We start from the raw sequence: 22,444 nt of genomic DNA on the forward strand, positions 1-22,444 counted from the left end.
TCAATTTCCTAATTATTCTTTTGTAATAAACACACCCAGGGTAAGTCATGACTGTCCTATAGAATTCCAGATATTGCAGATGAGCTGAGCTCACAGACTTTCTTGGCAAACACACACAAAATGAATATTCCCACTGATAAAACAAGAACAAGTAGGTTGTCAAATGGCAGAGCAGTAGAGAAGCAAATAGCTTTGGTTAGGCAATATGCTTCAAAGTAATCTTAGAAGAGAAAAAACATGAATACAATGAAATAGCCAACAAGACCATAGAACAAGGAGACAATCCAGTTAATGGACATTCTCTTTCGTGTGCAAGCAAGAATAGTCATTTAGAAACAGTCGTATTTTAAGATTACACAAGAGAAGCAGCAGAAAGCTAGACCCAGGAGCCTGAACCCCCTTCCCCCCAGTTTGTCAAACTGTTAAACATTCAGAGAAAAAAATATATTACTTTTATTTCAAAGTTTTCATGGAGGTATGGTACAAAAACGACCTCTTCTTCATCCCATAACTGTCTGTCATCTGCTTCTATCTTGCCCTTTAGCTTCCATTTCTGATGACCCAGTTTGAGAAAAACCTACAACAGAAAAGGGAAAACAGGAATTCATATCTACAATGCATTTTACAGTAAAAAAACAAACAAAAAAAAAAAAAACAAACAAACATGAACTCTTACTATAATGAAGCAAATCAAAACATAGTGCACTATTTACCTAGAGTAACTAAAATAAAACCACTAAAATAAATACAGCAACAACTTGTAGTTAAACATAAAAATCATGAAAATTTGTATGAAAAAAGTAAACAAAATACATATATTAGGCAAAATACACAAGGACATGAAAACTTGCAGTAAGCAAAACTGCAACAATAAAAGCCTAAAATGAAATGAAACTTAGCCATACATGTAGCAAAGACAGTAAATGCAGATATGAAAGCCTACTACAACAAAGCAAACAGAACAATGAAAAACAGTAAATGAATCAATTAGAAAGAAAACCTATTTAATATAAATCAAAACTTATAACCAATAAATAATAACAGAAACTTGTAACGATAAATACAGCAAACACATAGTAAATGAAACTATGCTCAAGAAAGCCTTCTATAAATAAAACAAATAGCCCCATCACACTGATTCACCATCACAAATATGGCTAGTCATGAAATAGAATCAGCAGTCAAGAGTCTCCACTTTTTCAGCAGGCATTAATATCTTAACCTATTGCTGAACTAAACGGATCAATGTGTCAGTTTTAGGTCACATTTCAAACACCAGCATTAACACAAATGTCATATTTGCTAAATGACTGAAGAAAGCGTTTCCATTTTCATTCCATGAACTTGCTGATATGCAAAGATTAGATACTGACTGAATATCTTATAAACCCTCGTTCACAAGACAGAGAATATAAAGTTGTTAGCATTCTGGTTTTAGATTATCAGCACATCTATTAGTGCATGCTGATTTTGCTGATCTAGTATATATACTGGACTTTATGGCATACTGACAAACCATACCTCATACTGGTCCCCAGGGCATAAACGAGCAAAGCCAACAAGCCCTGAAAAAACAAAGTAAGATGAATATTAGTTGCTTGTGCACAAAGTCAAGAAACTCAGCAGGTCATTTAAGCAAATGTAACATAGAAAAAGCATCATGAACAAGGTCAGACTTTTAAAAGTATGGAATTATGTAGAGCCTCATTCAGCAAATCACATGGGACATGTATGAAAATAAAATTAGCTCTGCTCCACCTCTTACGACTGAAAACTTTTTAAGCAGCTTAACTCATGGCAGCAGCAGCCTGGAGAGGAGGCAATGGATCTACTTAAGTTAGCATATCCATCACAGGTAGTGGAATATTGGATTTAACCCTAGGATCTACTTATCAAATCTGTATTACATTTTAAAGCTGAACAGATATTATGAAATTAATGTAGTTTGATATCCATGATAACCCTGGGATTCAGAAAGGCATAATGCATTGTGCTAACCAGTCCTACACAGGTTTCCATAGTACATTTGCCCTTTGCCTGAGTGATTCAGACTCCACTGTATTGCTTCAGTGGTACAAAGGCATGGGTATGCAGTGCTACAGCAGCCTTACTGGTGAAGGCTGCAGGCAAATGCACCTGTGCCGAGGCATAGCTAATAAAAACTAGCTTTGCACTTTTCCCAGAAACTTAACCAGCATCTGAAGAGCACAACAGAGAGATTTAGTATTTAGGCAATTAAGTGAAAAGTGTAGAATTTTGATGGTGTACACCCATTCACTTTTACAGCAGGAATGGGGGTGTTAGCACTACATCAGGTTAAGCACTGCAATGCCACATGTATATGGGAATGACCACAACTGTTGGTGTTTCTGTGTGAGTTTGGATGGGTGCTAGTATGTGGTTGTATGAACTTGAATGTTTGGAGGTGACTGTGCAACTAGTTTGCATGGGGTATTAGGGGAACACTAGCAAGACTAGGTCTAACAGCAAAGTGTTAGATTCACAGACAGGATAATGATCTGATAAAGAGATAGTGGGAAACCTCACTGTATCATGTCTCTGAATCAATTATCACCATTGCGCGTTTGGGCACTGTAGCACTGCCCAAATAGCACTGGCAAAGATAAAATAAATGACAAGATTCAAAAAAACTGATTTGCATTCGTTTGCCATGGTAATCCACTGGGCAGATAGGAGCCCATTTTCAGTGGAGGCCCGGGGAAAAAAGCTCAAATAACATGAACATAGAGATGTACACATAAAAATGAGTACATTATAAGAGTATATACACAAAAAGTAACATATTTAAACAATAATTTGAATAACTGTTGAGGTAACAATTTGACAAAAGAGAAGAGCAGTGAAGGTAAATAGATTGACATGTCATGGATATTTATGGGAGCAGTGAACAAGAGTTTCACATGGCATTGATACAGAGAACATATTAAACAGTGTTTATATTACACAGAGGCAGTTGGGTTTTTGAGAGGTGGAGACAAAAGTACAGATGCAATTCCAGAAGGGTACGAAGTTAAAAAAGTGGCAGGGTTTTGAGCACTTCTAATGGTTTGTGAGAGGGTATTCCAACTTTTGGCTACCGAATAATAGTATAGAAGCAGATTTGCTTTATGTACCAGCAAAAGGTGCTGATTCTATGATCTGAGAGGCCTCCTGGGATGGTAGAGACTAAATATCAAGCTAAAAGTAGCACAGTCAAGATGGCTTAAAGATTATTTTGTCTGCAGTTAGTTGCAGGTAGGTGAGACATTGAGGTAGTTCTGGCCAGTTCAGAGAGTGAAGAGTGGCACCGTGATGGGTAGAGTGTTTGGCATTGGTAGTGAATTTGGTGATTTTGTTATAAGAAGTCTTAAATTCAGCTTTTAAACAGGATTGGATATTAGTGAGTAGAGGAGCACCATAGAGGAGAGAGGGTAATAGGGAAGTGGAAGCTAGGACTTGTTTTGCAGAGGGACTAAGGAATTGTTTATGTCTACAGAGGATGCCCAACTTTTAGTGAGTTTTGCTGATGCAATGCTGTACATGCAAGTCAAATTTTACATGTCTGTCAATAATTACTCCTAGTAGTTTTGTGTGGGGAGCAGCGTCAGTTAAAAAGTGTTACTTTGAGAGAGTATAGAGAATTGGGCTTCATTTATGGGGGTTGACTTCTTAGGGGAGAATAGCATGAGCTTGGTTTTGTTTGGGTTAAGGGATAGGCGATTATTATATATCCAGGACTCTGTGAGGTAAAGGCCAATTGAGTATGTTGTAGGTCAGATATGGAATCAGCAGAGCATATAATAGTAGAGTCATCTTGGAGTACTGAATAAGTGATCCTTGACCTTGTGACGAATGAAAGCTATTGATGAAAATGCAGAATAGAAAAAAAGAGCCGTAGAATGGAGCCTTGTGGGACACCAGTAGAAGTGTTAAGATGCGGAGAGAGGGAATGTTGCCATTTAAACAGCTTATTGTCTATCTGCTGAGGGGGAAAAGGCCGTTCTTAGACTGCTGGGTTAGAAGTAGAGGGTGGGAGATGGTGTCAAATGCTTTTAAAAGGTCCAGGAATAGGGAGGAGAGATTTACTAGTGACTTGGGGTCAATTCATTGTGTCCATAAAGCATATGAGGGAAGTTGTGGTGCTATGGCCAGGCCTGAATCCATGTTGAGTGAGAAACTTTATACTTCACAACCAAATCCTAATATTTGAATATGTACACATTTTTCCAAGATATTTGAGATGGGAGAGAGAATGGCTATTGGTCTGAAGTTTGAAAGATATCAGTTTTGTTGCCATCTTTACATAGCAGGAAGAATAGATACCTTTTTCCAGATTTTATGGACACAGGATGTTTGGCTGGATCTATTTAGAAGTATTGATACAGGGTAGGCTATAGCTTCAGCTGCTATTTTTAGGAATTGAGTAGGTATGTTTTCAGGAGTGTTGGAGCAAGGGTTGATCTTGAGAAGTTGTCTTTTTATTGTGGCAGTAGGAATGGGTTTGAAAGTGAACATAGGTGTAGTATGGTTACTGGAATTATAAAAATGGGAAGGTGCAGGGGAGCAAGGGTATTAAGTATATGTAGGAGTGTAGAGTTGAAGTAGTCAACTGCGTCATCTGGTGGGAGAGTTTTTAATGTGTGCCAGTAAGAGCATCTATGAAGATCAATGGGTTTAATTTAGACAGGCTCCTTATTTGGTTGTACTGATGTGACTTTTGAAAGGAGGGGGCAGTACGGTATATAAAGGTTGGGAAGTGGGAGTGTACCGGCTGGAGATATTTTATTGGGGTCAGTGACCAAGATCTACTCTAAAATGGACCCATTGTTGTTGTTCCTACTAGGTCTGATCGCATAGGTGATAAGTTGAGTAAAATTAAATAGCTTAATATTTGACAACGGAGTGTTGGAGCAGAGGTCTAGCCAGTTGACATTTATTTTGCCTAAGATAATGGTTTCATTTTTAGGATTTCCACCAGCAAGGGTGTCATCAGGATTTAGTCATTCAATATTCAGAAGGAAATGAAAATTTCAGCATTATCAAAACTGGGAGTAGAATTCGTATAGGGAACTATATTGTAGGGGTTGGCTTTTTTGCAGGCTCTATCTGATCTTGTAGTTGTGAAGGCTAGAGGGAGAAATTCAGAGTCCTTAATGTATGGTTTTAGCCAGGTTTTGGCAATATGTCAGTTGACTGTGGACAATCCAAGCATGAAAGTCAGGAATTTTATTACAAATGCTTTGCTGGTTTAGAGAGTGACCATATAAAAGGACTTGTGGGAGTTGCTGGTGTGTGGTTACGTGGATGCATTGGTTACTGTGGGCCTGAGGTTGGGGTGGATGTCTCCGCATAAGGGTAAGGGTTTTTAGCCTGAAAGAGTGATAAAGTAGATGTTGGTTTGTGATGGGTTTGGTAAAGTATGTTTGTAGGTTAGTGGCAGAACTGTGTGGTGCAATGAAATGGATGTTTTTTGTGGGAATATTTTTATTTTGTATAGGAGAAAGGGTTTTATTTGATAGTTATTCAGATACCTAGCCTCTTTCTGAAAGTTTAGATGAGGGAAATGTAGTTGTTGTGAGTTTGGAGGGAGGCAAGGAAATGGGGTTTAGAGTAGAGTAGTGAAGTATACCAGGGAAAGGAAAAGTGTGAAAAAAAATTTAAGTGGTATTTTGAGAAAACTAGATGGATACATAGTGAAAAGGTAAATCTTACCTGGTTTAATTAATAAATGAGAATATAAATTCTACAGAAATTATTCAATTTATAAGAAAAAACAGAAGCAGAAGAAAACTATTTATACAAGATGAGAAAAGAAACAGACAAACACAAAAATAAGAGATCTCAGTGTAATGTGTTTCTATACTAAGCTTTCAAAACATGTAAAAGCTATTGCATCTTACTTAAGGTGTTGAGCTTATATATTTAGTAAAAACATACCCAAACATGTGTTTTGATGTTCTAGTTTAAAAAAGATGGATAGAAATGGTATCCAAGAAGTGAAACTATACATTCATCTACTGTGATTGCCCCTGCTTAAAAATGGCCAGCTTAACTTTGTAGGTCATATGGTACTAGCTTACAATTACACGCTTGCTGGATAATTAATTTCAGACAAAAATGGCCCTCTTTTCATACACATTCCACTGCATTAAGTGTGTACACAGATATAGCAATACTGTTAACAAAATTCGTAGCATCCATTGCATTTCCAGTGGAAGAATGCCCAGAAAAAGGAAGCACACACTTTTAGGGCATATGGGGAAACGGATTCAAAAGTGGCACATGGAGGCAAAATTTAGCTCAACAGCCTTTACTTATTTATAAGGACAGCTACGCCCCTAAACACAATACTGCCTCACTGTATTTACCTCACATCTGCACATATTAAAAATTCATGACCCAACATTTTCACTTCTGCATAGAAATCCTAATTGCTTCCCTAATGCACACCATATTAGGGATGAATGAAATTTCATGATACTTTACTATTTTTTGTCTCCTTGCTTTTATATAATTTTGCCCATCACATCTGAACAAATATACATATATCAATGTACCCTTAGCTTTTTGGTCATTTCACACCCATAACTATTTTGGCTAAGAGTTAACAGTTTGTTTATGGCTACATTCCTTTCTAGGATCCTCAATCTATTCAGCATTTTTTAGTCTTAAGAAAAAGAAACTTGAAACCTGAATATACACAGGGTAACCACTAGAGTTTTGCATACCAGGAATTGATACTTTTAGGTCCTTCCCTTCTCTTGGAGTCAGCCAAACTTAAAATTTCAGTTTAAAAGTGTTCTCGGTTATTGATTTGTTTATTTAAGGATTTTTAACAGGTTGTGTAACAAATGCATATATAGGAAACGTATATGTACTAAATCACTGCAAGGGCACATCTAAGGAGGATTCAACATTTTCCACTACTTTCATTTAAAGTGAATGGAACGCATGACTGCAAAGAACAGAGGGACAAAATATTATCAGCTGTGCCCCTAGAATACTTTATGCTCCAAATGTAGCTTTTTATGAAAGCAAAATCAAGATATCTGCCTGCATATAGGCATTGTGGGTTAATAAAAAATTAAAAATTACTACTGCTTATTCTGCTGGCAGGTATGCCACGGTGGTGCAGCGGTTGCATTGTTGCCTCACAGCAAGAGGTTCTCCCATTTCGATTCTTGGCTTGGATTGGGAGCGCTTTGTGTGGAGTCTGCATGTCCTCCCCGCGGTCGAGTGGGCATTCAAAAGACATGCGTTGAATGGGCGTGTCTTCGTTGAAGATTGGGCATCCCGACACCATAAAAACCAACTGCTAATCATTAGCGGACCGGAGTTCCGCTGTGGCGACCCCAACCAGGAAAAGCCAAAAAACAAAACAAATTCTGCTGGCAGATCTGGGTTATATAGAACTTCATGCCAACAATTTTTTTTTTCAGTTTATATCAGTAATGGTCCTTTAAGCAGAAGGATCTTGTACAAAGGCCCTGACACTGTCAATTTTATGAATGCTATTAAAAGAAACTAAAATAATTAGATGTGAATGAAAACAATAAACCAAATACTTGAAAGTTAGATGTAGTAAAAATGAGAGGTGCAAAAGCACTGGTCTTCACATATGAAACAGTGCAAACTAGCTGGCAGCATAATATACAATTTATCACATTTGTCATTTTTGATAACATAACCTGAAAGTATGAACAAAAAGCAACCAATCTGAACACAGCTGTTATTTAGGACACAGCTAAGATTCATAAAATGGTGGCTGTGAGACAGACACCAGGTGCCATAAAATGGTAGTACTGTGTGAATGGCTTCATATACTAACTTGAAAAGACATCAGATACAGACAATGGCTATCTGCTATGTTCAAAACACACATTTCATGACTATATGAAATGCTACAAGCAGATGATTCCCTTTAAGTTTACTAGAAATGGCTTACAGCAAAGACAGTATGGTAAACTAGGAAAATTATACAGCTATAAAAGAAAAATAAATACACAAGTCATCTTGAATAAATTAAACTCCCGCGCATACCTACAACATTTTTCTTCATTACTGAAGAAATATGTCTTGCTGCTTTTAAACTGGGAACATGAAAGCAGCATTCTGTCAAATCTGGTATGTGGTCTAATCACAGTCAACAATGAAACAGTTAAACAGTTAAAGATGTCAGTGGTTTGAGGGCACAAAACATGAAATAACTAACTGCATCTTTCATCATAAGCAAAACTTATTTAGTTATGAGAATTGAAAAGAACATTGAAAAATGACCACTCAGCAAACTATAAGTGCTGTGATTTAAGTTGGTGGCATGCTCACCTTTCATCCTAATGTAAAATTCCCCTAAGTGCGTCTCCAGTGCTCCCTCAAGTATGCACATATCCTGAAAACAAATATGTAGTTAACATCTGCAGAGACTGTTTCAAGGAACCAACATTTTCTTCTGCACCCTGTGTGGCTGTTCACTTTTTTATATTTTCAGATTACACTATTCAGAACAATGCTTACTCTGTTTGTTTTCAGTTTATTTACCAGGATAATAGACTGAGCCAGAACAGACCCATTTCAGGTCAGTCAGTGCTCTGGCCACAGGAAAGTACGAAAACAGAAGTATAGTGAAATAGATAATTAAATGCAGATACACAACATATTATTTGAGGAAGTAATCCAAAAAACAGCAAGTACAATAGTAAGTATTATAGTACCATAAACTTACATTAGTAATATTTGATCACAGGCTGACAATTGAATATACAGACTCGGTCATTTAATTTCTTTATTCTAGGAAGAATAGCAATTTAGAAACCCAGCAAACTATCTTAATTTACGCAACCCCTAAAATACATGGTGTGCCATAATAGTCATAAAGATCAAGAAAGCAAATTCATCTTTACGTGAACATGCATTTTTCATGCAGTGCACTAATGATGCCTACATCCTCACATACCAGTGATTTTAAAGTCCAACATATCAGGCAATACAAAAGGCTGTAGTCAAAGCTTGCTGCCCCACTCCAGCTGTCACAACATTCACTGTTTGGACAACACACTGCTGACAAACTCACTACTGAAGATCAGAGGTTCTAGTTGAGATGATCTATGCATATTACATATGTGTATGTAGCCATGTCATGATCTGGCCAGTACCACGTATTTGTCAAACTGCAAGGCTCATACTAAGTTTTGGATGAAAGAATGAACATCTGGGTGTAGTGAGATGCAAAGACTCCACACCTCACAGATCCTACATACACAGGCCTTGCATGGCTAAATAGCTGAGCTTGCAAACTTGACCATAGTAAATCACATCCATTCAGTGTTACAGTTGGGACATATCACATGCCAGAAGGGAGATATTGAGGATAGATAGAGAGAGAGACAGATAGAATCTAAGAATGATAGATACTAAGGGACAGTGGAGTAATGGTATATTGGGGTACTTACTAGAAGGATGGTTTACCAAAAATACAGAAATACGTGGATGGCTCTTTAGGAAGAATTTATGCTACAAAACATCAACTACAAGAATGGATCCAACAGTAAATGGACCTTTCTTCATTGTAGTTGACCATACTATTGTGTCATAGTCAAGGGGTGCAACTTCAACAGTTCTGCACGAGTCTTTGAATGATAGACTTACACAGTGGCATCTTGGTGAAGAAAGGAATTAAGTTTAAAAAGGTGCAGGCAGCAAATCAAACATAGGTACTGTGAGCCATAATTTCCATGTGGAGTCACACTAATCACCCACTTTTGAAGTGAAGCTTGTCATGAGTAACTACATGGTTTTTACTAAGGAGCTGCTGCCATAACTGCCATGGGAGCAGAGTAATCATGTAAATGACAACAGCAGCAGTGTTGCATGGAAAGTATATACAGAAAAAGTCTTTCAAATATGTTTGCAATGGTACAACCTTATACAAGTAATGTCTTAAGGATGGAAAAACACATATGAGCTTTTAAAAACACAAAATCACCCAAATAAAGACACCACTAAAGGAAGGGAACCTTTTAGTCCATGAAGTGCTATCGTCCAAAATAGAACTTTCAGAATAAACTGCAATAAAACCAAACAATATTTAAAACAAAGACCATCCAATAAAACCAAACAATATTTAAAACAAAGACCATCCAATCAAAAAACACAAACTATTAAACAATCAACTCCATCCTTTCACAATTGGAAACCAACTCATGAAAACTACAAATTAAATAATTAATATTATTACTATATTTAAAAAAAAAAAAAAAAAAACACAAATTTCCCATGCTGAAACTGTTATCAACCTGCAATTTTATTTGCCATAAAATTTTTCTTTTCCAAAATAAAAAGAAGAAATATTTTCCGACATCACCTCCATAAGCAAGAAACAAGAATTGCTCATGTTGTTAGAAATATTAGTCATACCAGACAAAACAGTCTATACCCTTATCAACAGGAATACTTATGTGCTTTTAGAAAACCATGTGGCATTCACCGGCTTTCCAACTAAGCTGGATATTTTTTTGGATGTGATGTTCTTAAAAAAAACATTTAGCAAAGAAAAGGATAAAAATCCTGAAAGTGAGCATCAGTTAGCATAATAATCTTATGGCTGAAGCGTCATCCGAGACCATGTCCACTTCAGGTGGAGGTCATATGTTCAGATACTGTGACAATTACAACAGGACACACAGTAAAGGCCTGCTGCACTTGTATCACATGTGGAAGATAAGTACAGAAGAGCCATGAAACCAGGCTGTTAAAAAGACAACAGGGTCCGAATAAGGAAAATGCCTGAAACAAAATACTGTGTCATTAAAATAAAGCATACATTTCGGTTTCTAAAAAAATGCACCGAGTAAGATCCAGCTAACTGCCAGAAATATACATGCATTCCTTACCGCTGATATCCTAAAAAGGTTTAAAATGTTGTAATTCAAGTTAATAAAGTAAAATCAAGTTATGTGTCTTAGATATGAAATAGCGGGACTTCTACTTTACCCACGAAGATCCCCAGTAGCAATTCTGTATGTGAAATACAAAACCATTTGTATGCGAATGGACATACTTCTGTACATTCCTTAAAGTTCCTGTGAAGTTCCACAAGACTTTCTCGAGATGCTTTTGTGGAGCGTGAAGAGGAGGAGAAGGCTTGTTTCATACTGCTGGCCCCATCTCGTAGTCTGCGGTGTAAACAATATGATTCATAGAGCTCTTCAACCTAAGACAAAGCAAACATTTTTGTTTAAAACAAAGTCTAAACTATATGGAAACAAAAATTACACTCTTTGGGCATTCTTCCTTAGTTACGTCTTGGCAGAAATTACTCCACTCTTTGCAGAAATTACCCAACATCTTACACTTCTGTCTCAGACTTTTTAATCCATCAGCACTTAAAAAAGGGACAAGTTCATGATTAGACCAATAATGAACAGAGTTTGAATCTTACGACAAGTATCTCGTTGCCCTTCAGTATTTAATGTACTACTGTTAGGATACTCTGTGTTCTTGAATACTTATGTACTGCTCTTAAAAACAAAAGCCTGCAGAGCAGTTGCCGTGGCAATTTTGTGTGTGTGTGTGTGTGTGGGGGGGGGGGGTAATCTTAGGAGCTACAAAACATGCTACATTAGTACATGATCAGACAGTGGTATTACAGACCATCAATCTGATACATTGCACTTTTGAGTACAGTGGAAATATGCACTTAATTTCACCAAAATCCACATTAATCAAGAAAGTAATAAAAATAAAATAAAACAGGATAGTTCTATTAAACTGGGTGGCAACCTATTAGGTCTTCAGAATCAGTATTGCTCTTTAATTTCTGTATGCATTTGAAACTACTGTGTTTTGAGAACAAAAAAATACATGTACAGTGGCTTTTATGAAATGAAACTTGGGAATGGATCTGAAATGTGTGGTCAGAATCTGAAACTGGAATTCTGTCCTGTAACTGCTATCTCGTATTGATTTTTTTTTCTTTTTAAATTACATGGCATTATTTACTTTCAGTGCTAATATATATGAGCAGCATACCTCTCAACCTTTTAGAGCAAGAAATTTGGACAAAGCTATAAATAAAAGTGGGACAAAGGCCTAAAAATAGGGACTTTTTTTTTTTTTTTTTTTTTAAATATTGCTTTTACAAACTTAGGTATTGCATTATCACAAATTTTCTGAAGGGTACAAGTCTGAAACTCAAATCTGTCTCATTATTTTTTTAACTTCAGTCTTTAATGATTTGCAAAGAGCTGCCAGAAAAAAAAAACACACAATTTTATGAAAAATGGACCAAAAATATGAGGCTAAAATCTGGACAGTCTGTACAGTTGAGAGGTATGCTGGGCAGTCATCACAAAGTTAAACGTCTCGTTCTAACTTGCTGACATATCCATCCCTGCCCCACATAGCAGTCCACTACATCTACATGTCCCTCCTACATAGCCATGTAGGACTGATGCTATCATATGCAAAAGGTCCCCAACTCCAGCCACTATTACAAATGGTACATGCTACAATACAATGGCTCATATCCTCTTGATCACCCCAATAACTGTCCGTGTCAAAGGGAAAAATCAGCTGGCACAGGCACACACAAAATTGCAGTATGCAGTTATAGTATTTAGATTTCAAACTAGTATCAGTACAATTGGAGTTCATATTGTGACAGGAATTTAGAGGCACTAAAGTGAGAGCATAGAATTATCAGCTTATGTCAGTTCACTAGTCCCATGAGGAGAGAGAGGCAGTCCAGTTTACTGCAACACTGAATTCCCATAGAGATGGGAAAGTATACATTATACAGAAAAATCACTGATGGCTGACTGGATGACTGCCCTCTACAGCTGGCTTCTACAGCTGGCTTTCACCCCCCCAGTGAAAGAGGAGACAAATAAAAAAGAAATAAAATTAGAAATCCTAAATGTTAGTACAAATCAAGTTTTGCATTGTCCAGCATTTAGCTTTGTAAATGATGCACCCACAGGAAACAGACGCAACTCAGATATACATATTAGCTCAACATCTTGCAGCCATAAAGTCTCTCATACTGTAAAATATTGCATCATAAGCTTATGAATAGGCAGTATTTCAAAAAAGGGAACAGTTGCATAAATCATGCATTTATTTGGAATTTAATATAGTCTTGTGGGGTTGGGAAGGGGTAGATCATCAATGTAAACCATTCCAAAACCCACAGTCACCGCAGAACTACATCCATCAAAATTCTGACAAGCAGATGCACGTAGCTATGACATACATACAGATACCAATTACTACTTGATCAAAAGATAATCTAAAATCAGCAGACTCCACATGCTATGAGATTTACGAAAAAGTGTGCAATCCCCTCCCCCATGTGAGGGGTCCTCTAATTCAAGAAGCCCTTTAAACTCTAGCACAGACATCAAGCTGGAGGTCAAGACACATACTATAAAAATGTCAATTAACAGTAAAATGATTTCCCATTCTTCGGTTTAACAAAGAGCTGTTCATTTTTAACATCAACATAAAATTATATAGGCTATCAGACTTGCTGATCATGCGAGAAAAGTGTTCGCATGTTTTTAAGTGTATTATGTGGATTGTATACAACAGAAAACTTTTTTCCATTTTTTTTCTGCTGCCTTGCTGGAGCCATGGACTTTATATAAAGCATTTTTTGTTAGACCTGACAGGATAAGGGATGCCTCTTAATGCATTAACCAGCTGTCTGGAGAGAGCTCTAGAAAAACTATTATAAATAAGCACTGAGTGGTTCTGCCTGCCAAGCTGCACAAAACAAGTATTTTATAATAAAAGTTATCGTTCAATGTACTATTAAACTTAATTACCTGAGTCAGCAAAGATGTTTATAGCAGGTATCAAGTTCTATTTATTATATATATATATATATATATATAAAATATAAAATCAGGACTCAGAAATGTGCCTCCCCCCACTCTGAAACAGAACAGCCCATTTTAGTGCTCCCTTTCGAATTAGCTGCATGTAGCTAAAGAATTATGTTCAGTGTCTGGCAGACCTAAACATTCTTAGACTTGTATATATACCTCTAAAATCATAGCAACTGCCTTTTAAAAAAAATCACAACAGGGGGTCAAAAATAGAAGCACATTCTTCTTTTTCCAGAGTAAAGTTTTGGACTGTAAACCCCATACAGTTAGTGATAAGGAATCTTTGTATAGGTTTAGTTATGTAAACATATGTGTATCATTAAATGGGTCTACATTTATGAAGAAAATCATTTCAAATCTAAGAAGAGCAAGTCAACTTTGAGGGTGAAAAAAATCATGGCCATGCATACCAGATGAAAAGTGTTTGTACAGAATGCAGAATTTTGACAGCCTTTCGTTTTTTTTTTCCAACACAAATCTGAGAAATATTATACACATGAATATTTGTGCAACAGACTATAATAACTGACTCACTACAGAGGTACCATCATGTTGTGGAAAAGCACCACTTTGTGTACAAAATGAATACTTCTACAACACTATGCTGCTTACCTTGCTAATGTGAAACTCCAGTTTGCGTATGTACCTTTCTATAGATCGAGTTTGCTGCAACAGGAAAAGAATCATCTGAAAACCAGTATCAGGATACCACTGGAAATTCTTAAAAACACAGTCTGAAAAAATGCGGCACACATAAAACAGTTCAAGAATCATTCCGTATACCAGTATAACAGCACAGCTTGCCTGTTCCCATACCAGTATAACAGCACAGCTTGCCTGTTCCCACTACAGCAAACAAATCAAAGAATTCCAAATCAGTAAAGTACCGCCTAATCATTCGCCACTACAGCTTCTTATAATTGTAGTTGACTGGAATAAAGTCACCCCAGTAGCAAACTGGTGTTGAGCATACAACCAGTGTTTGGATACTTTTGTTAATGTGGTTTGAACCATCACACGAGCACAGTGATACGCACTCTGGCTTGTGTGTTCACAACAGCTAATTGCACTGGTTTAGGAACATTCCTTATTCCTAGCGTCAAAGCATGCAACCATTACCATGTTACATTAGAAGTAGAAGTAGGGCCAGCCTTGTGTTAAACAAAACTCTTAGTTTGTTGTGCTAATACAATTCCCAGGAAAATAGACACTTGCATTTACCTTTACAGACTGATGGTAAATTCACCTGAGTGTACAAGGACGGGAAAAAAAAAAAAAAAAAAGAGAGAGAGAACACTGCCTTCATTGAGGCATGCAGCTTAAAACATAAGGAGAAAAAAAACACAAAAAAATGGAGAAAAGATGAAAGGATCCCACTTTCCCCTTACCTGTGATCCATTATTCCTGATGAACCATAGATTGTTTTTAAGAAATACAATGATTATGTTTTGTGAATAGCCTAGATGAATTGCTCTCAGACTTCTATTTGCTCTAAAGACCTTTTTGTAATTTTAATTCCCCAACAGTTGGATACAAACTTTGTGCCATTTTTGGTGGCAGACTTACAGGGACATTTCTTCACAGTTATTGTTCCATTAGCTATCACCACAGAGGACAGCTCAACCACTGCTTTGTTACAACACAAACCTATTGTATTAATAAGCCATAGTGAACCTTTATGTACAGAGCAATCCGTGCAAGCCATATCTGCCTTACCAAAGGCAGCACTCTTCTGTGATGCAGCTGAACTTCTCTCACCCATGATCTGTTGTAACATTTAAACACTTCCACTTGGCTTTGCAGAGAACCTTCTGGTTCCCCCACTTGGCTTTGCAGAGAACCTTCCTGTTCCCCCTCACATACCAAGACCCACTGTGGACAGGATGTCTTTATACAGTTCCCTAGAGCCCCATGATGGCTCGAAACATTGCCAACCCATATCTGTAGTATGTGGTATGTGGTTCACTGTGGTCTTATCCCAACCCTCAACCCCTCCAAACACATTAAGCAACTAGAATAATTCAGCTCAGAATAAAGCCCTCTCCATTTTAGTCAAATATGTTCCGAAAATGTAAATACAGTAAAACTACAGAGCATTGCTCTCAACTTAGCAGAATGTGCAACAGCCTGAATGTCTGTAGATGCAGTTTCTAGATCTAGTCAGAAATGTCTAATCCTGAACCTACTCTACCAACAATTTATGTGCCTTGTTTATGACAAGGCATTAGCCAGCATTTCTCTTCTACAATGAAGACCTTCTACCTGAAGTAGGATCTTGTAAAATTTATTATACATGTTAACAAATGCTTCACGCTGTTTACATGGTGAGGCAAAAAATATATACTAAGAAATTTATAATGGCATCTGGAAAAATAAAACAATTTATAGTCATTAGATACAAATCTAATCTGTAATGAAATATAGAATGCAGTTTCTTGCATAGTTACATCCTGCTATGCTCAGAGCCACAACTTCTATTCATTTCTTTTAAAGACCAACTAAAACAGGCTTTCAAGTACAGTTACTGGTTAACAAACGCATAGAATTGTATTTTACAAAAAAAATAATGCATACATTCAGAAGCAGTGCATATGACAAAATGTTTTAGATACTTAAACTGTTGAATATTCATTGATGGGTACTGTAACTGTTTTTCTATACATATACTAATTTCAGAGGATCTGAACAGGAAAAGGTAAAGCTACATCATATAGCTGTCAAACACTGAAAACAGGCTAATGCTTTTTTTATGGACATCACAACAAAATAATTTTGCTTACCTTATCCAAAAATCATATGCAGTCTGTTTTTGCTTACCTTGTCCAAATCATACAAAAAAGCCTATTAAAAAAGAAGGTATCAATAGATGATTTTTTTTCATTAGAGCAGTTATCAAACAATAAAAGCATTGCTAACATATACTTAGCAATAGCATTTTTTCATCCAAGTCACAAGCCCAGTAGCAGGTACCCTTCCCCCCTTACATTGCTTCTAACTCCAGTACCATGGACAGATTCACAATTTCACCTCACAGTGCAATAATCAGAGATGTCACCCCCAGCAGTGTTGGAATGGCACAGCAAAAGCACTCAAATCCTGGCCCAGAAACTATGAGCCATGCACCTCTTTATCCATATAATCCCATTGTTAACCCCCATAAACAAATAACCAGACATGTATAGTGCCATATGCATTGAATTTCTGGTGACAACAGCCAAATGGTGCATTTTTTTGAACTCAGCAGCTACACCACCACAATATGCCATTGGTGTTTTGGACGAGTTCTACAAGCTCATCTTTAGGATTGCAAGCCAAGAATACTATACTACAACTTTCTAGTGCTTTCATCCTCTCAAATGAAAGTCAGGGCTCCTCCATTTTTGTCTGCCCACTCTGGATCCACAGATACCCATTTTGCCATGCTGCAAGTCTGTACCAAAGAAAGCCTCATCTTCAGGAACAGTGGATGAAAGAAAGGTGCTCAAAGCACAGTGGGAGCACTCTACAGCGACCCCAGTGGGAGCACTCTACAGCGACCCCAGTGGGAGCACTCTACAGCAATCCCCCAGCAGAGCAATGTGTTGCCGTTATAATTTTAAAATCCTGGGGACTCGCTGCATTTCATCTCATGGACAAGAAGTGTTGCCTGTTGTGTATCCCTCCCCCCACATACTTCCTCCCTTCAGGAACTGAATGGGTAGAATGTGGATGTTACTGTAAGCAGACCCCCCCCCCCCGTGTGATGCAGATCTCTTCACAAATGGTTGGCTTTCACTGTTAGCAAAGCTTAGCAGCAGCACACTAAGTAGACACAAAAGAACAATCCACTCTGATATCAACAAATTGTGAAATAATCCAGTCATGGTAGCAATTTAAGAAGGTGACAGTCATTGAAAATATGGATAGGGACATGTATACACAAAGGGAGGGCACAATAGGCCATCATGGTGACACGATTACCAAAGTTAGCCACTAGGGGCGTGGATAGGGTCTAAAAATAAAAGCACAGTTGTAGTCTGTATCTGGAGATTCCGGCATGGGCACAAACTCTTCCATGGCTACCTTAGGGATAGCATCCTCTCCAGTCATGTTTCTCTGTCATGCTGGGGACACTCAATGCACTGTGGGAACAAATGAGCTCAGAAATGATAGGGGTGAAAGCTGATAGGCACAGACAGAAAATGCACGAGGAAGAAAAAAAAAAAAACATCCTGTTTTGAATGTGTGAAGTGCTGTATCTGATCCCATGCATTGCCAATACTTTCAGAAACCTCTTTATCACCACTTTTCACCCCACTTCCCAGCTGGTGGTTTGCAGGTCACTCAAAGCAACTGCTCCTCCCTCATGGCTTCCCTTATGCTTTCATTCATGTTAAACCTTCTTAAATGATCGACTTCTGTTATTCCTTATCTCAAACTATTAATTCTTTATCTTACACTCTGATAGCACTGCACACCCATTCTTTCTGCAAAGCAGTACTTTTAAATCCAGAATGAAAACTGTCCCCTCAGGCTAGAGCCTGTGCCCCTCCCCAGACCTTCCTCTTTAGGTGACAACCCATGTATCCCTCATTTCAGGGGGAAATCCCTTTGTGGTCTTTTACTCATCCATTTAATTCTTTGGCTTGCTTACCAGACATTCTTTCTGGTACTTTGATATCTATATATATCTACATTTCCTCCAGAACCACATAATATTATAACTGTGGTATAACTGGCTGAATGGGAGAATGAGGTAGTATATTCAAAGACAATATCAAAGGATGCATCCCAAAACTGTGTTGACTTGGAACTGGATTAAGTGATACAGCAATAATTGCTGTGTTATGGTTATGTTGAAAGTGCACCTCTTATTTATCAGCACTAAACCTTACATGTCATGGATTAGCCCATTTCCCCACATCTTTTCAATAACTACATCTGTAGCTATCACCAATACCCCAAATCAAGAGGCTGATTTGTTCTCAGGAGACAGAGGACTTGGCTCAGAGCCAACACCTTTTGTATTCTGCAGACTACTCTTCTGTCAACAGTGATCCTTAAAACCATCTTCTACAGCCTTCCTTGCATCCACTATGATATCCATCTTACCATTCCTCCACCTCAATGAACTCTTTCATCTCTAAAGTCTTTGCTGACCAACCCACACCAATGAGATTTGGCCTTGATTAGGACTTAGATTAATGGACTGGGCACTACAGGAGCTGTCTGATACATGACAGATATAGGCAGACCTACTGGTCTCTCGAGGTTTGGGCTGGACTCTTGCTTACCTTTTGGGGGGGGCTTGGCATGTGCAACAGATGTGCATTCTATCTACAGTATTCGGGGGGGGGGAATCAGATGGGGTGTATAGTGCTTTCGAGTGCAAGACAGATAATTAATAGTGTAAGATATTAACAAAGGCAGATACCCATATTAAAAAGGAGATTAAGTTAGCATCACGCAAGAAAGTAATAAGCCCTCACACCAAACCACACTATAGGCATCTCTTGGAACCTTGTGGCATCTCTTGGAACCTTGTGGCATGTGCAAGGGAATGTAGTGGTGCTTTGACTGGCTAGTAAAATAGGTAACAGCTGCAGTGGTGGCTTTGTGGCTGATAGAAAGAAAAACAAGGTCTCTGTTGGAACTCAAGGCAGATTATTATCAACTGCATCATCACTTTCTGGCTTCAGGAAAATACTGTCAAATCTTTATTTATTTAAGTTTGATGAGCGGGGAAGTCCACTGGGCCAAGAAGAGCCCATTTTTAGTGGAGGCCCAGGGAGAAAAGCTCCACAATAATTGCAAGTTACATTTCACATGTTACAAAAGGACATTAGTTCATACAGCTAATTAAACATTTACATATAAGCTCCATGATATTTGCAACTGGCTTGTCACAAAGTTACAAAAATAAAAAGACATAATTCAATACAGAAATTTCAACATTTACATAAAGTGAATATTTTTGTTAATAAACTCAATTGTAGGTTTAACATTTCAAAATCTATAGCTACTAGCCATTAGTAGGTTAGGAAAATATTATGCATGAAGAGGGTAGAGATTGGATAGTATAGTACAATGGATAATAGACAGAAAATTAGTTTTTAGTAGGGGAGGGATTGTTTTGGGTGGGATGAAGTAATAGTATGGGTAGTTGGATGAGTCAGTACAAGGTGGAATGAGGGGGGGTTAAGTGTGCGTGGCAAGGGCATTCCCATTTGGAAGAAAGATGAGAGAGTAGCTGAGATTTGAAATTTCTATGATTAGGTAGGTTACGTAGGTGTGTGGGGAGAGAGTTCCACTGTTTAGCCAAGGAGTGGGACAACAGTAGATGGCCAGGAGGTCGTGAAGGTTTGTGGACCTGAAGGAGATTTTGGTTTTTGGATCAGAGTGAGCGGTTGGGAATGTAAGGTTTTAAGGAAGTAGCGAGAGCTGGGCAGCTGGCAGCTTTAAAGAGGAGCTTGTGGGCAATGATGAGTTGCAGGTAACTGAGGTAGTTGGGTAGTTCAAACCAGTTGAGGATGAGGAGAGATTGGTAAGATTCAACTGCCACATTTTCCTGGTTAGAAACCAATGCAAGTCTCCGTGCACATGCCACTCAAGCAGCACTGCATATTCTGCAGACATACAACATAATGTGCAAAGCTGATAGAAACAAGATACAAATGATGAGCAATGACTTACCAGTCGTGAATTTCGTTTTGTGTCCTTCTGTTGAGAAGTCAAGAAATCTAGCTCAATCTGACGAAGTTCCAGATACTCACTAGATAATACAAAAACAGAAAAAACGTAATTGTGAATTTATGAAGGAATCAACATCTGCAATTGAAAGAAACCTAGCTCAATCCGACGAAGTTCCAGATACTCACTAGATAATACAAAAACAGAAAAAAACGTAATTGCGAATTTATGGAGGAATCAACATCTGCAATTGAAAGCCTCAGTTGCAATACATATAATAATTTGTCAAGTTATGTTATCAAGACAATGAAGATCTTGCCCGTCAGGTGCTGTAAATTGCCCTGTATTGATTCTAGGCGGTGGTGCTGCCAAAACAGATTCAGCTCTTAGATTTCATTTCGGCTCACATTTGTTCACATTCCCCCATTCACAAGGTATCTGCCCACCACTGACAACCCAGAAGCTAGCAATTTATACAGTGCAGCATGGACCTGGAGCCTTATCACCTGAGCAGAATTCAATGTCCCAAAACTTAGTTATAGGAGTTAGGCATTTCAGAATCTTAAGGAATGGCTCAACACAACAGACTCAGTCTATTCTTAACCATCTTTAGCACTACAGACTCAGGAACACATTTTGATTAAAGCACTTTGCAATTTGTTCCTCATCACAGAATTTGCTCCTGAATTCCTTACTGTGTTACACATTTCTGTAGAATGGTTAGGAAGCAGAAAAGACAAAAAAAATGATGGCTGAAACAGTGGGACTATAATTAAGATAAGCCCATTGCTTTCAAATTTTACTATGATTAAATTGCTAAGGGTCCAAGAAATCAGAATATGAAAAAAAAAATTCAGTATATCCCATTATATGAAGCAAACAAATTCTGGCCAACTCATTCAGACAGAGGCTGCCACTACTTACAGCTGGACATTGTCTGCAAGTTCCTATACCACTTTCCTAAATACCTTTCACTTCAACTATTAGAACTTAAACATACACAAAACCTCCAGTCACAGACTACAAAATTTCTATGGCAGTTTTCAAAAAATACATTGGACTAATGCACTATTCTCTTCTGGAACAACTTCCTTTGTTTGCTTACAGGATTGAAAACATTTCATATTTTTACACTGTATAGATCAACCTACTTAAATTATACAAGCATGATATAAAAGAGTCCCATTGGGTTACCAGATAGTTATCAGCTGAAAACATCAAATGTAAATGATTGAAGTCCAGAGTTGGATAAAAGGGAGAAGGTGAGTGTTGTGTTTCCTCGTGTTTTCCCTCTTCTGGATTTTGTGCAGTTTGTGAGTTGGCATAGTTTGAGGGGGTCAGACCTTGCCCCCAAGCCAGGGGATTCAGGAGCTTGTTTTGCAACCTTGAAGTGCCACTTTAAATAGCAACTTCCCAAAGTTTTAGATGTTTTGGGTCAAAATAATTGCAATTCAGTTAAACGAGAATTCTTTGTAGTAGACCCAGTATACAAAGCTCTGTTCTCCATTTCTAGTTGCAATACAGTCTCAATTTCAAGCTGTAATGGAACACTATTCAAAAATAAGACTTTAAATACAGCTGAATGGCCAGTATCAGTACACATGCACACACACTAAATAGTATATGTGTTCTCTATAGCTACAAGCTCTCAGTTAATTTGGGTTCATTCATAGAGCTGTTCAGACTCCGCTACTCATTGATATATTAAACTGCTAGTGAAAACTAACCCGGAAAGCTTTATAATATATTTTATTATTAATATTGACCAATTGTCAGTCTGCCTATCCAAGCTTGTTCAGACACAGCAAGACTATCAACTCATGCACATCTTTTTTTCTATACTACGTGCTGCAAACCCTTTATATGTACATATTTTGTTGTCCTAAAGT

The 22,444-nt window shown here is 37.7% G+C and overlaps 1 protein-coding gene across 6 annotated transcripts in view; it reads right to left on the bottom strand.

Annotated features, from left to right (window-relative positions):
* Positions 1 to 22,444, bottom strand: part of RIPOR3 (RIPOR family member 3) — an 856,049-nt gene that overhangs the window by 497,052 nt on the left and 336,553 nt on the right. For all 6 annotated transcript variants that reach the window (XM_044089954.1, XM_044089953.1, XM_044089949.1 and 3 more), the window contains 7 exons: positions 20,559 to 20,637; positions 16,704 to 16,727; positions 14,499 to 14,552; positions 11,057 to 11,209; positions 8,326 to 8,389; positions 1,522 to 1,565; positions 452 to 577 (listed from right to left, as the gene is read on the bottom strand). In XM_044089954.1, coding sequence (XP_043945889.1) covers positions 452 to 577; positions 1,522 to 1,565; positions 8,326 to 8,389; positions 11,057 to 11,209; positions 14,499 to 14,552; positions 16,704 to 16,727; positions 20,559 to 20,637 — 544 coding nt within the window. The remainder of the gene's footprint in view (positions 1 to 451; positions 578 to 1,521; positions 1,566 to 8,325; positions 8,390 to 11,056; positions 11,210 to 14,498; positions 14,553 to 16,703; positions 16,728 to 20,558; positions 20,638 to 22,444) is intronic.

This window comes from Protopterus annectens, chromosome 12.part0, assembly GCF_019279795.1.
Source record: "Protopterus annectens isolate FY-2018-M chromosome 12.part0, PAN1.0, whole genome shotgun sequence".
Classification (NCBI taxonomy): Eukaryota; Metazoa; Chordata; order Ceratodontiformes; family Protopteridae; genus Protopterus; species Protopterus annectens.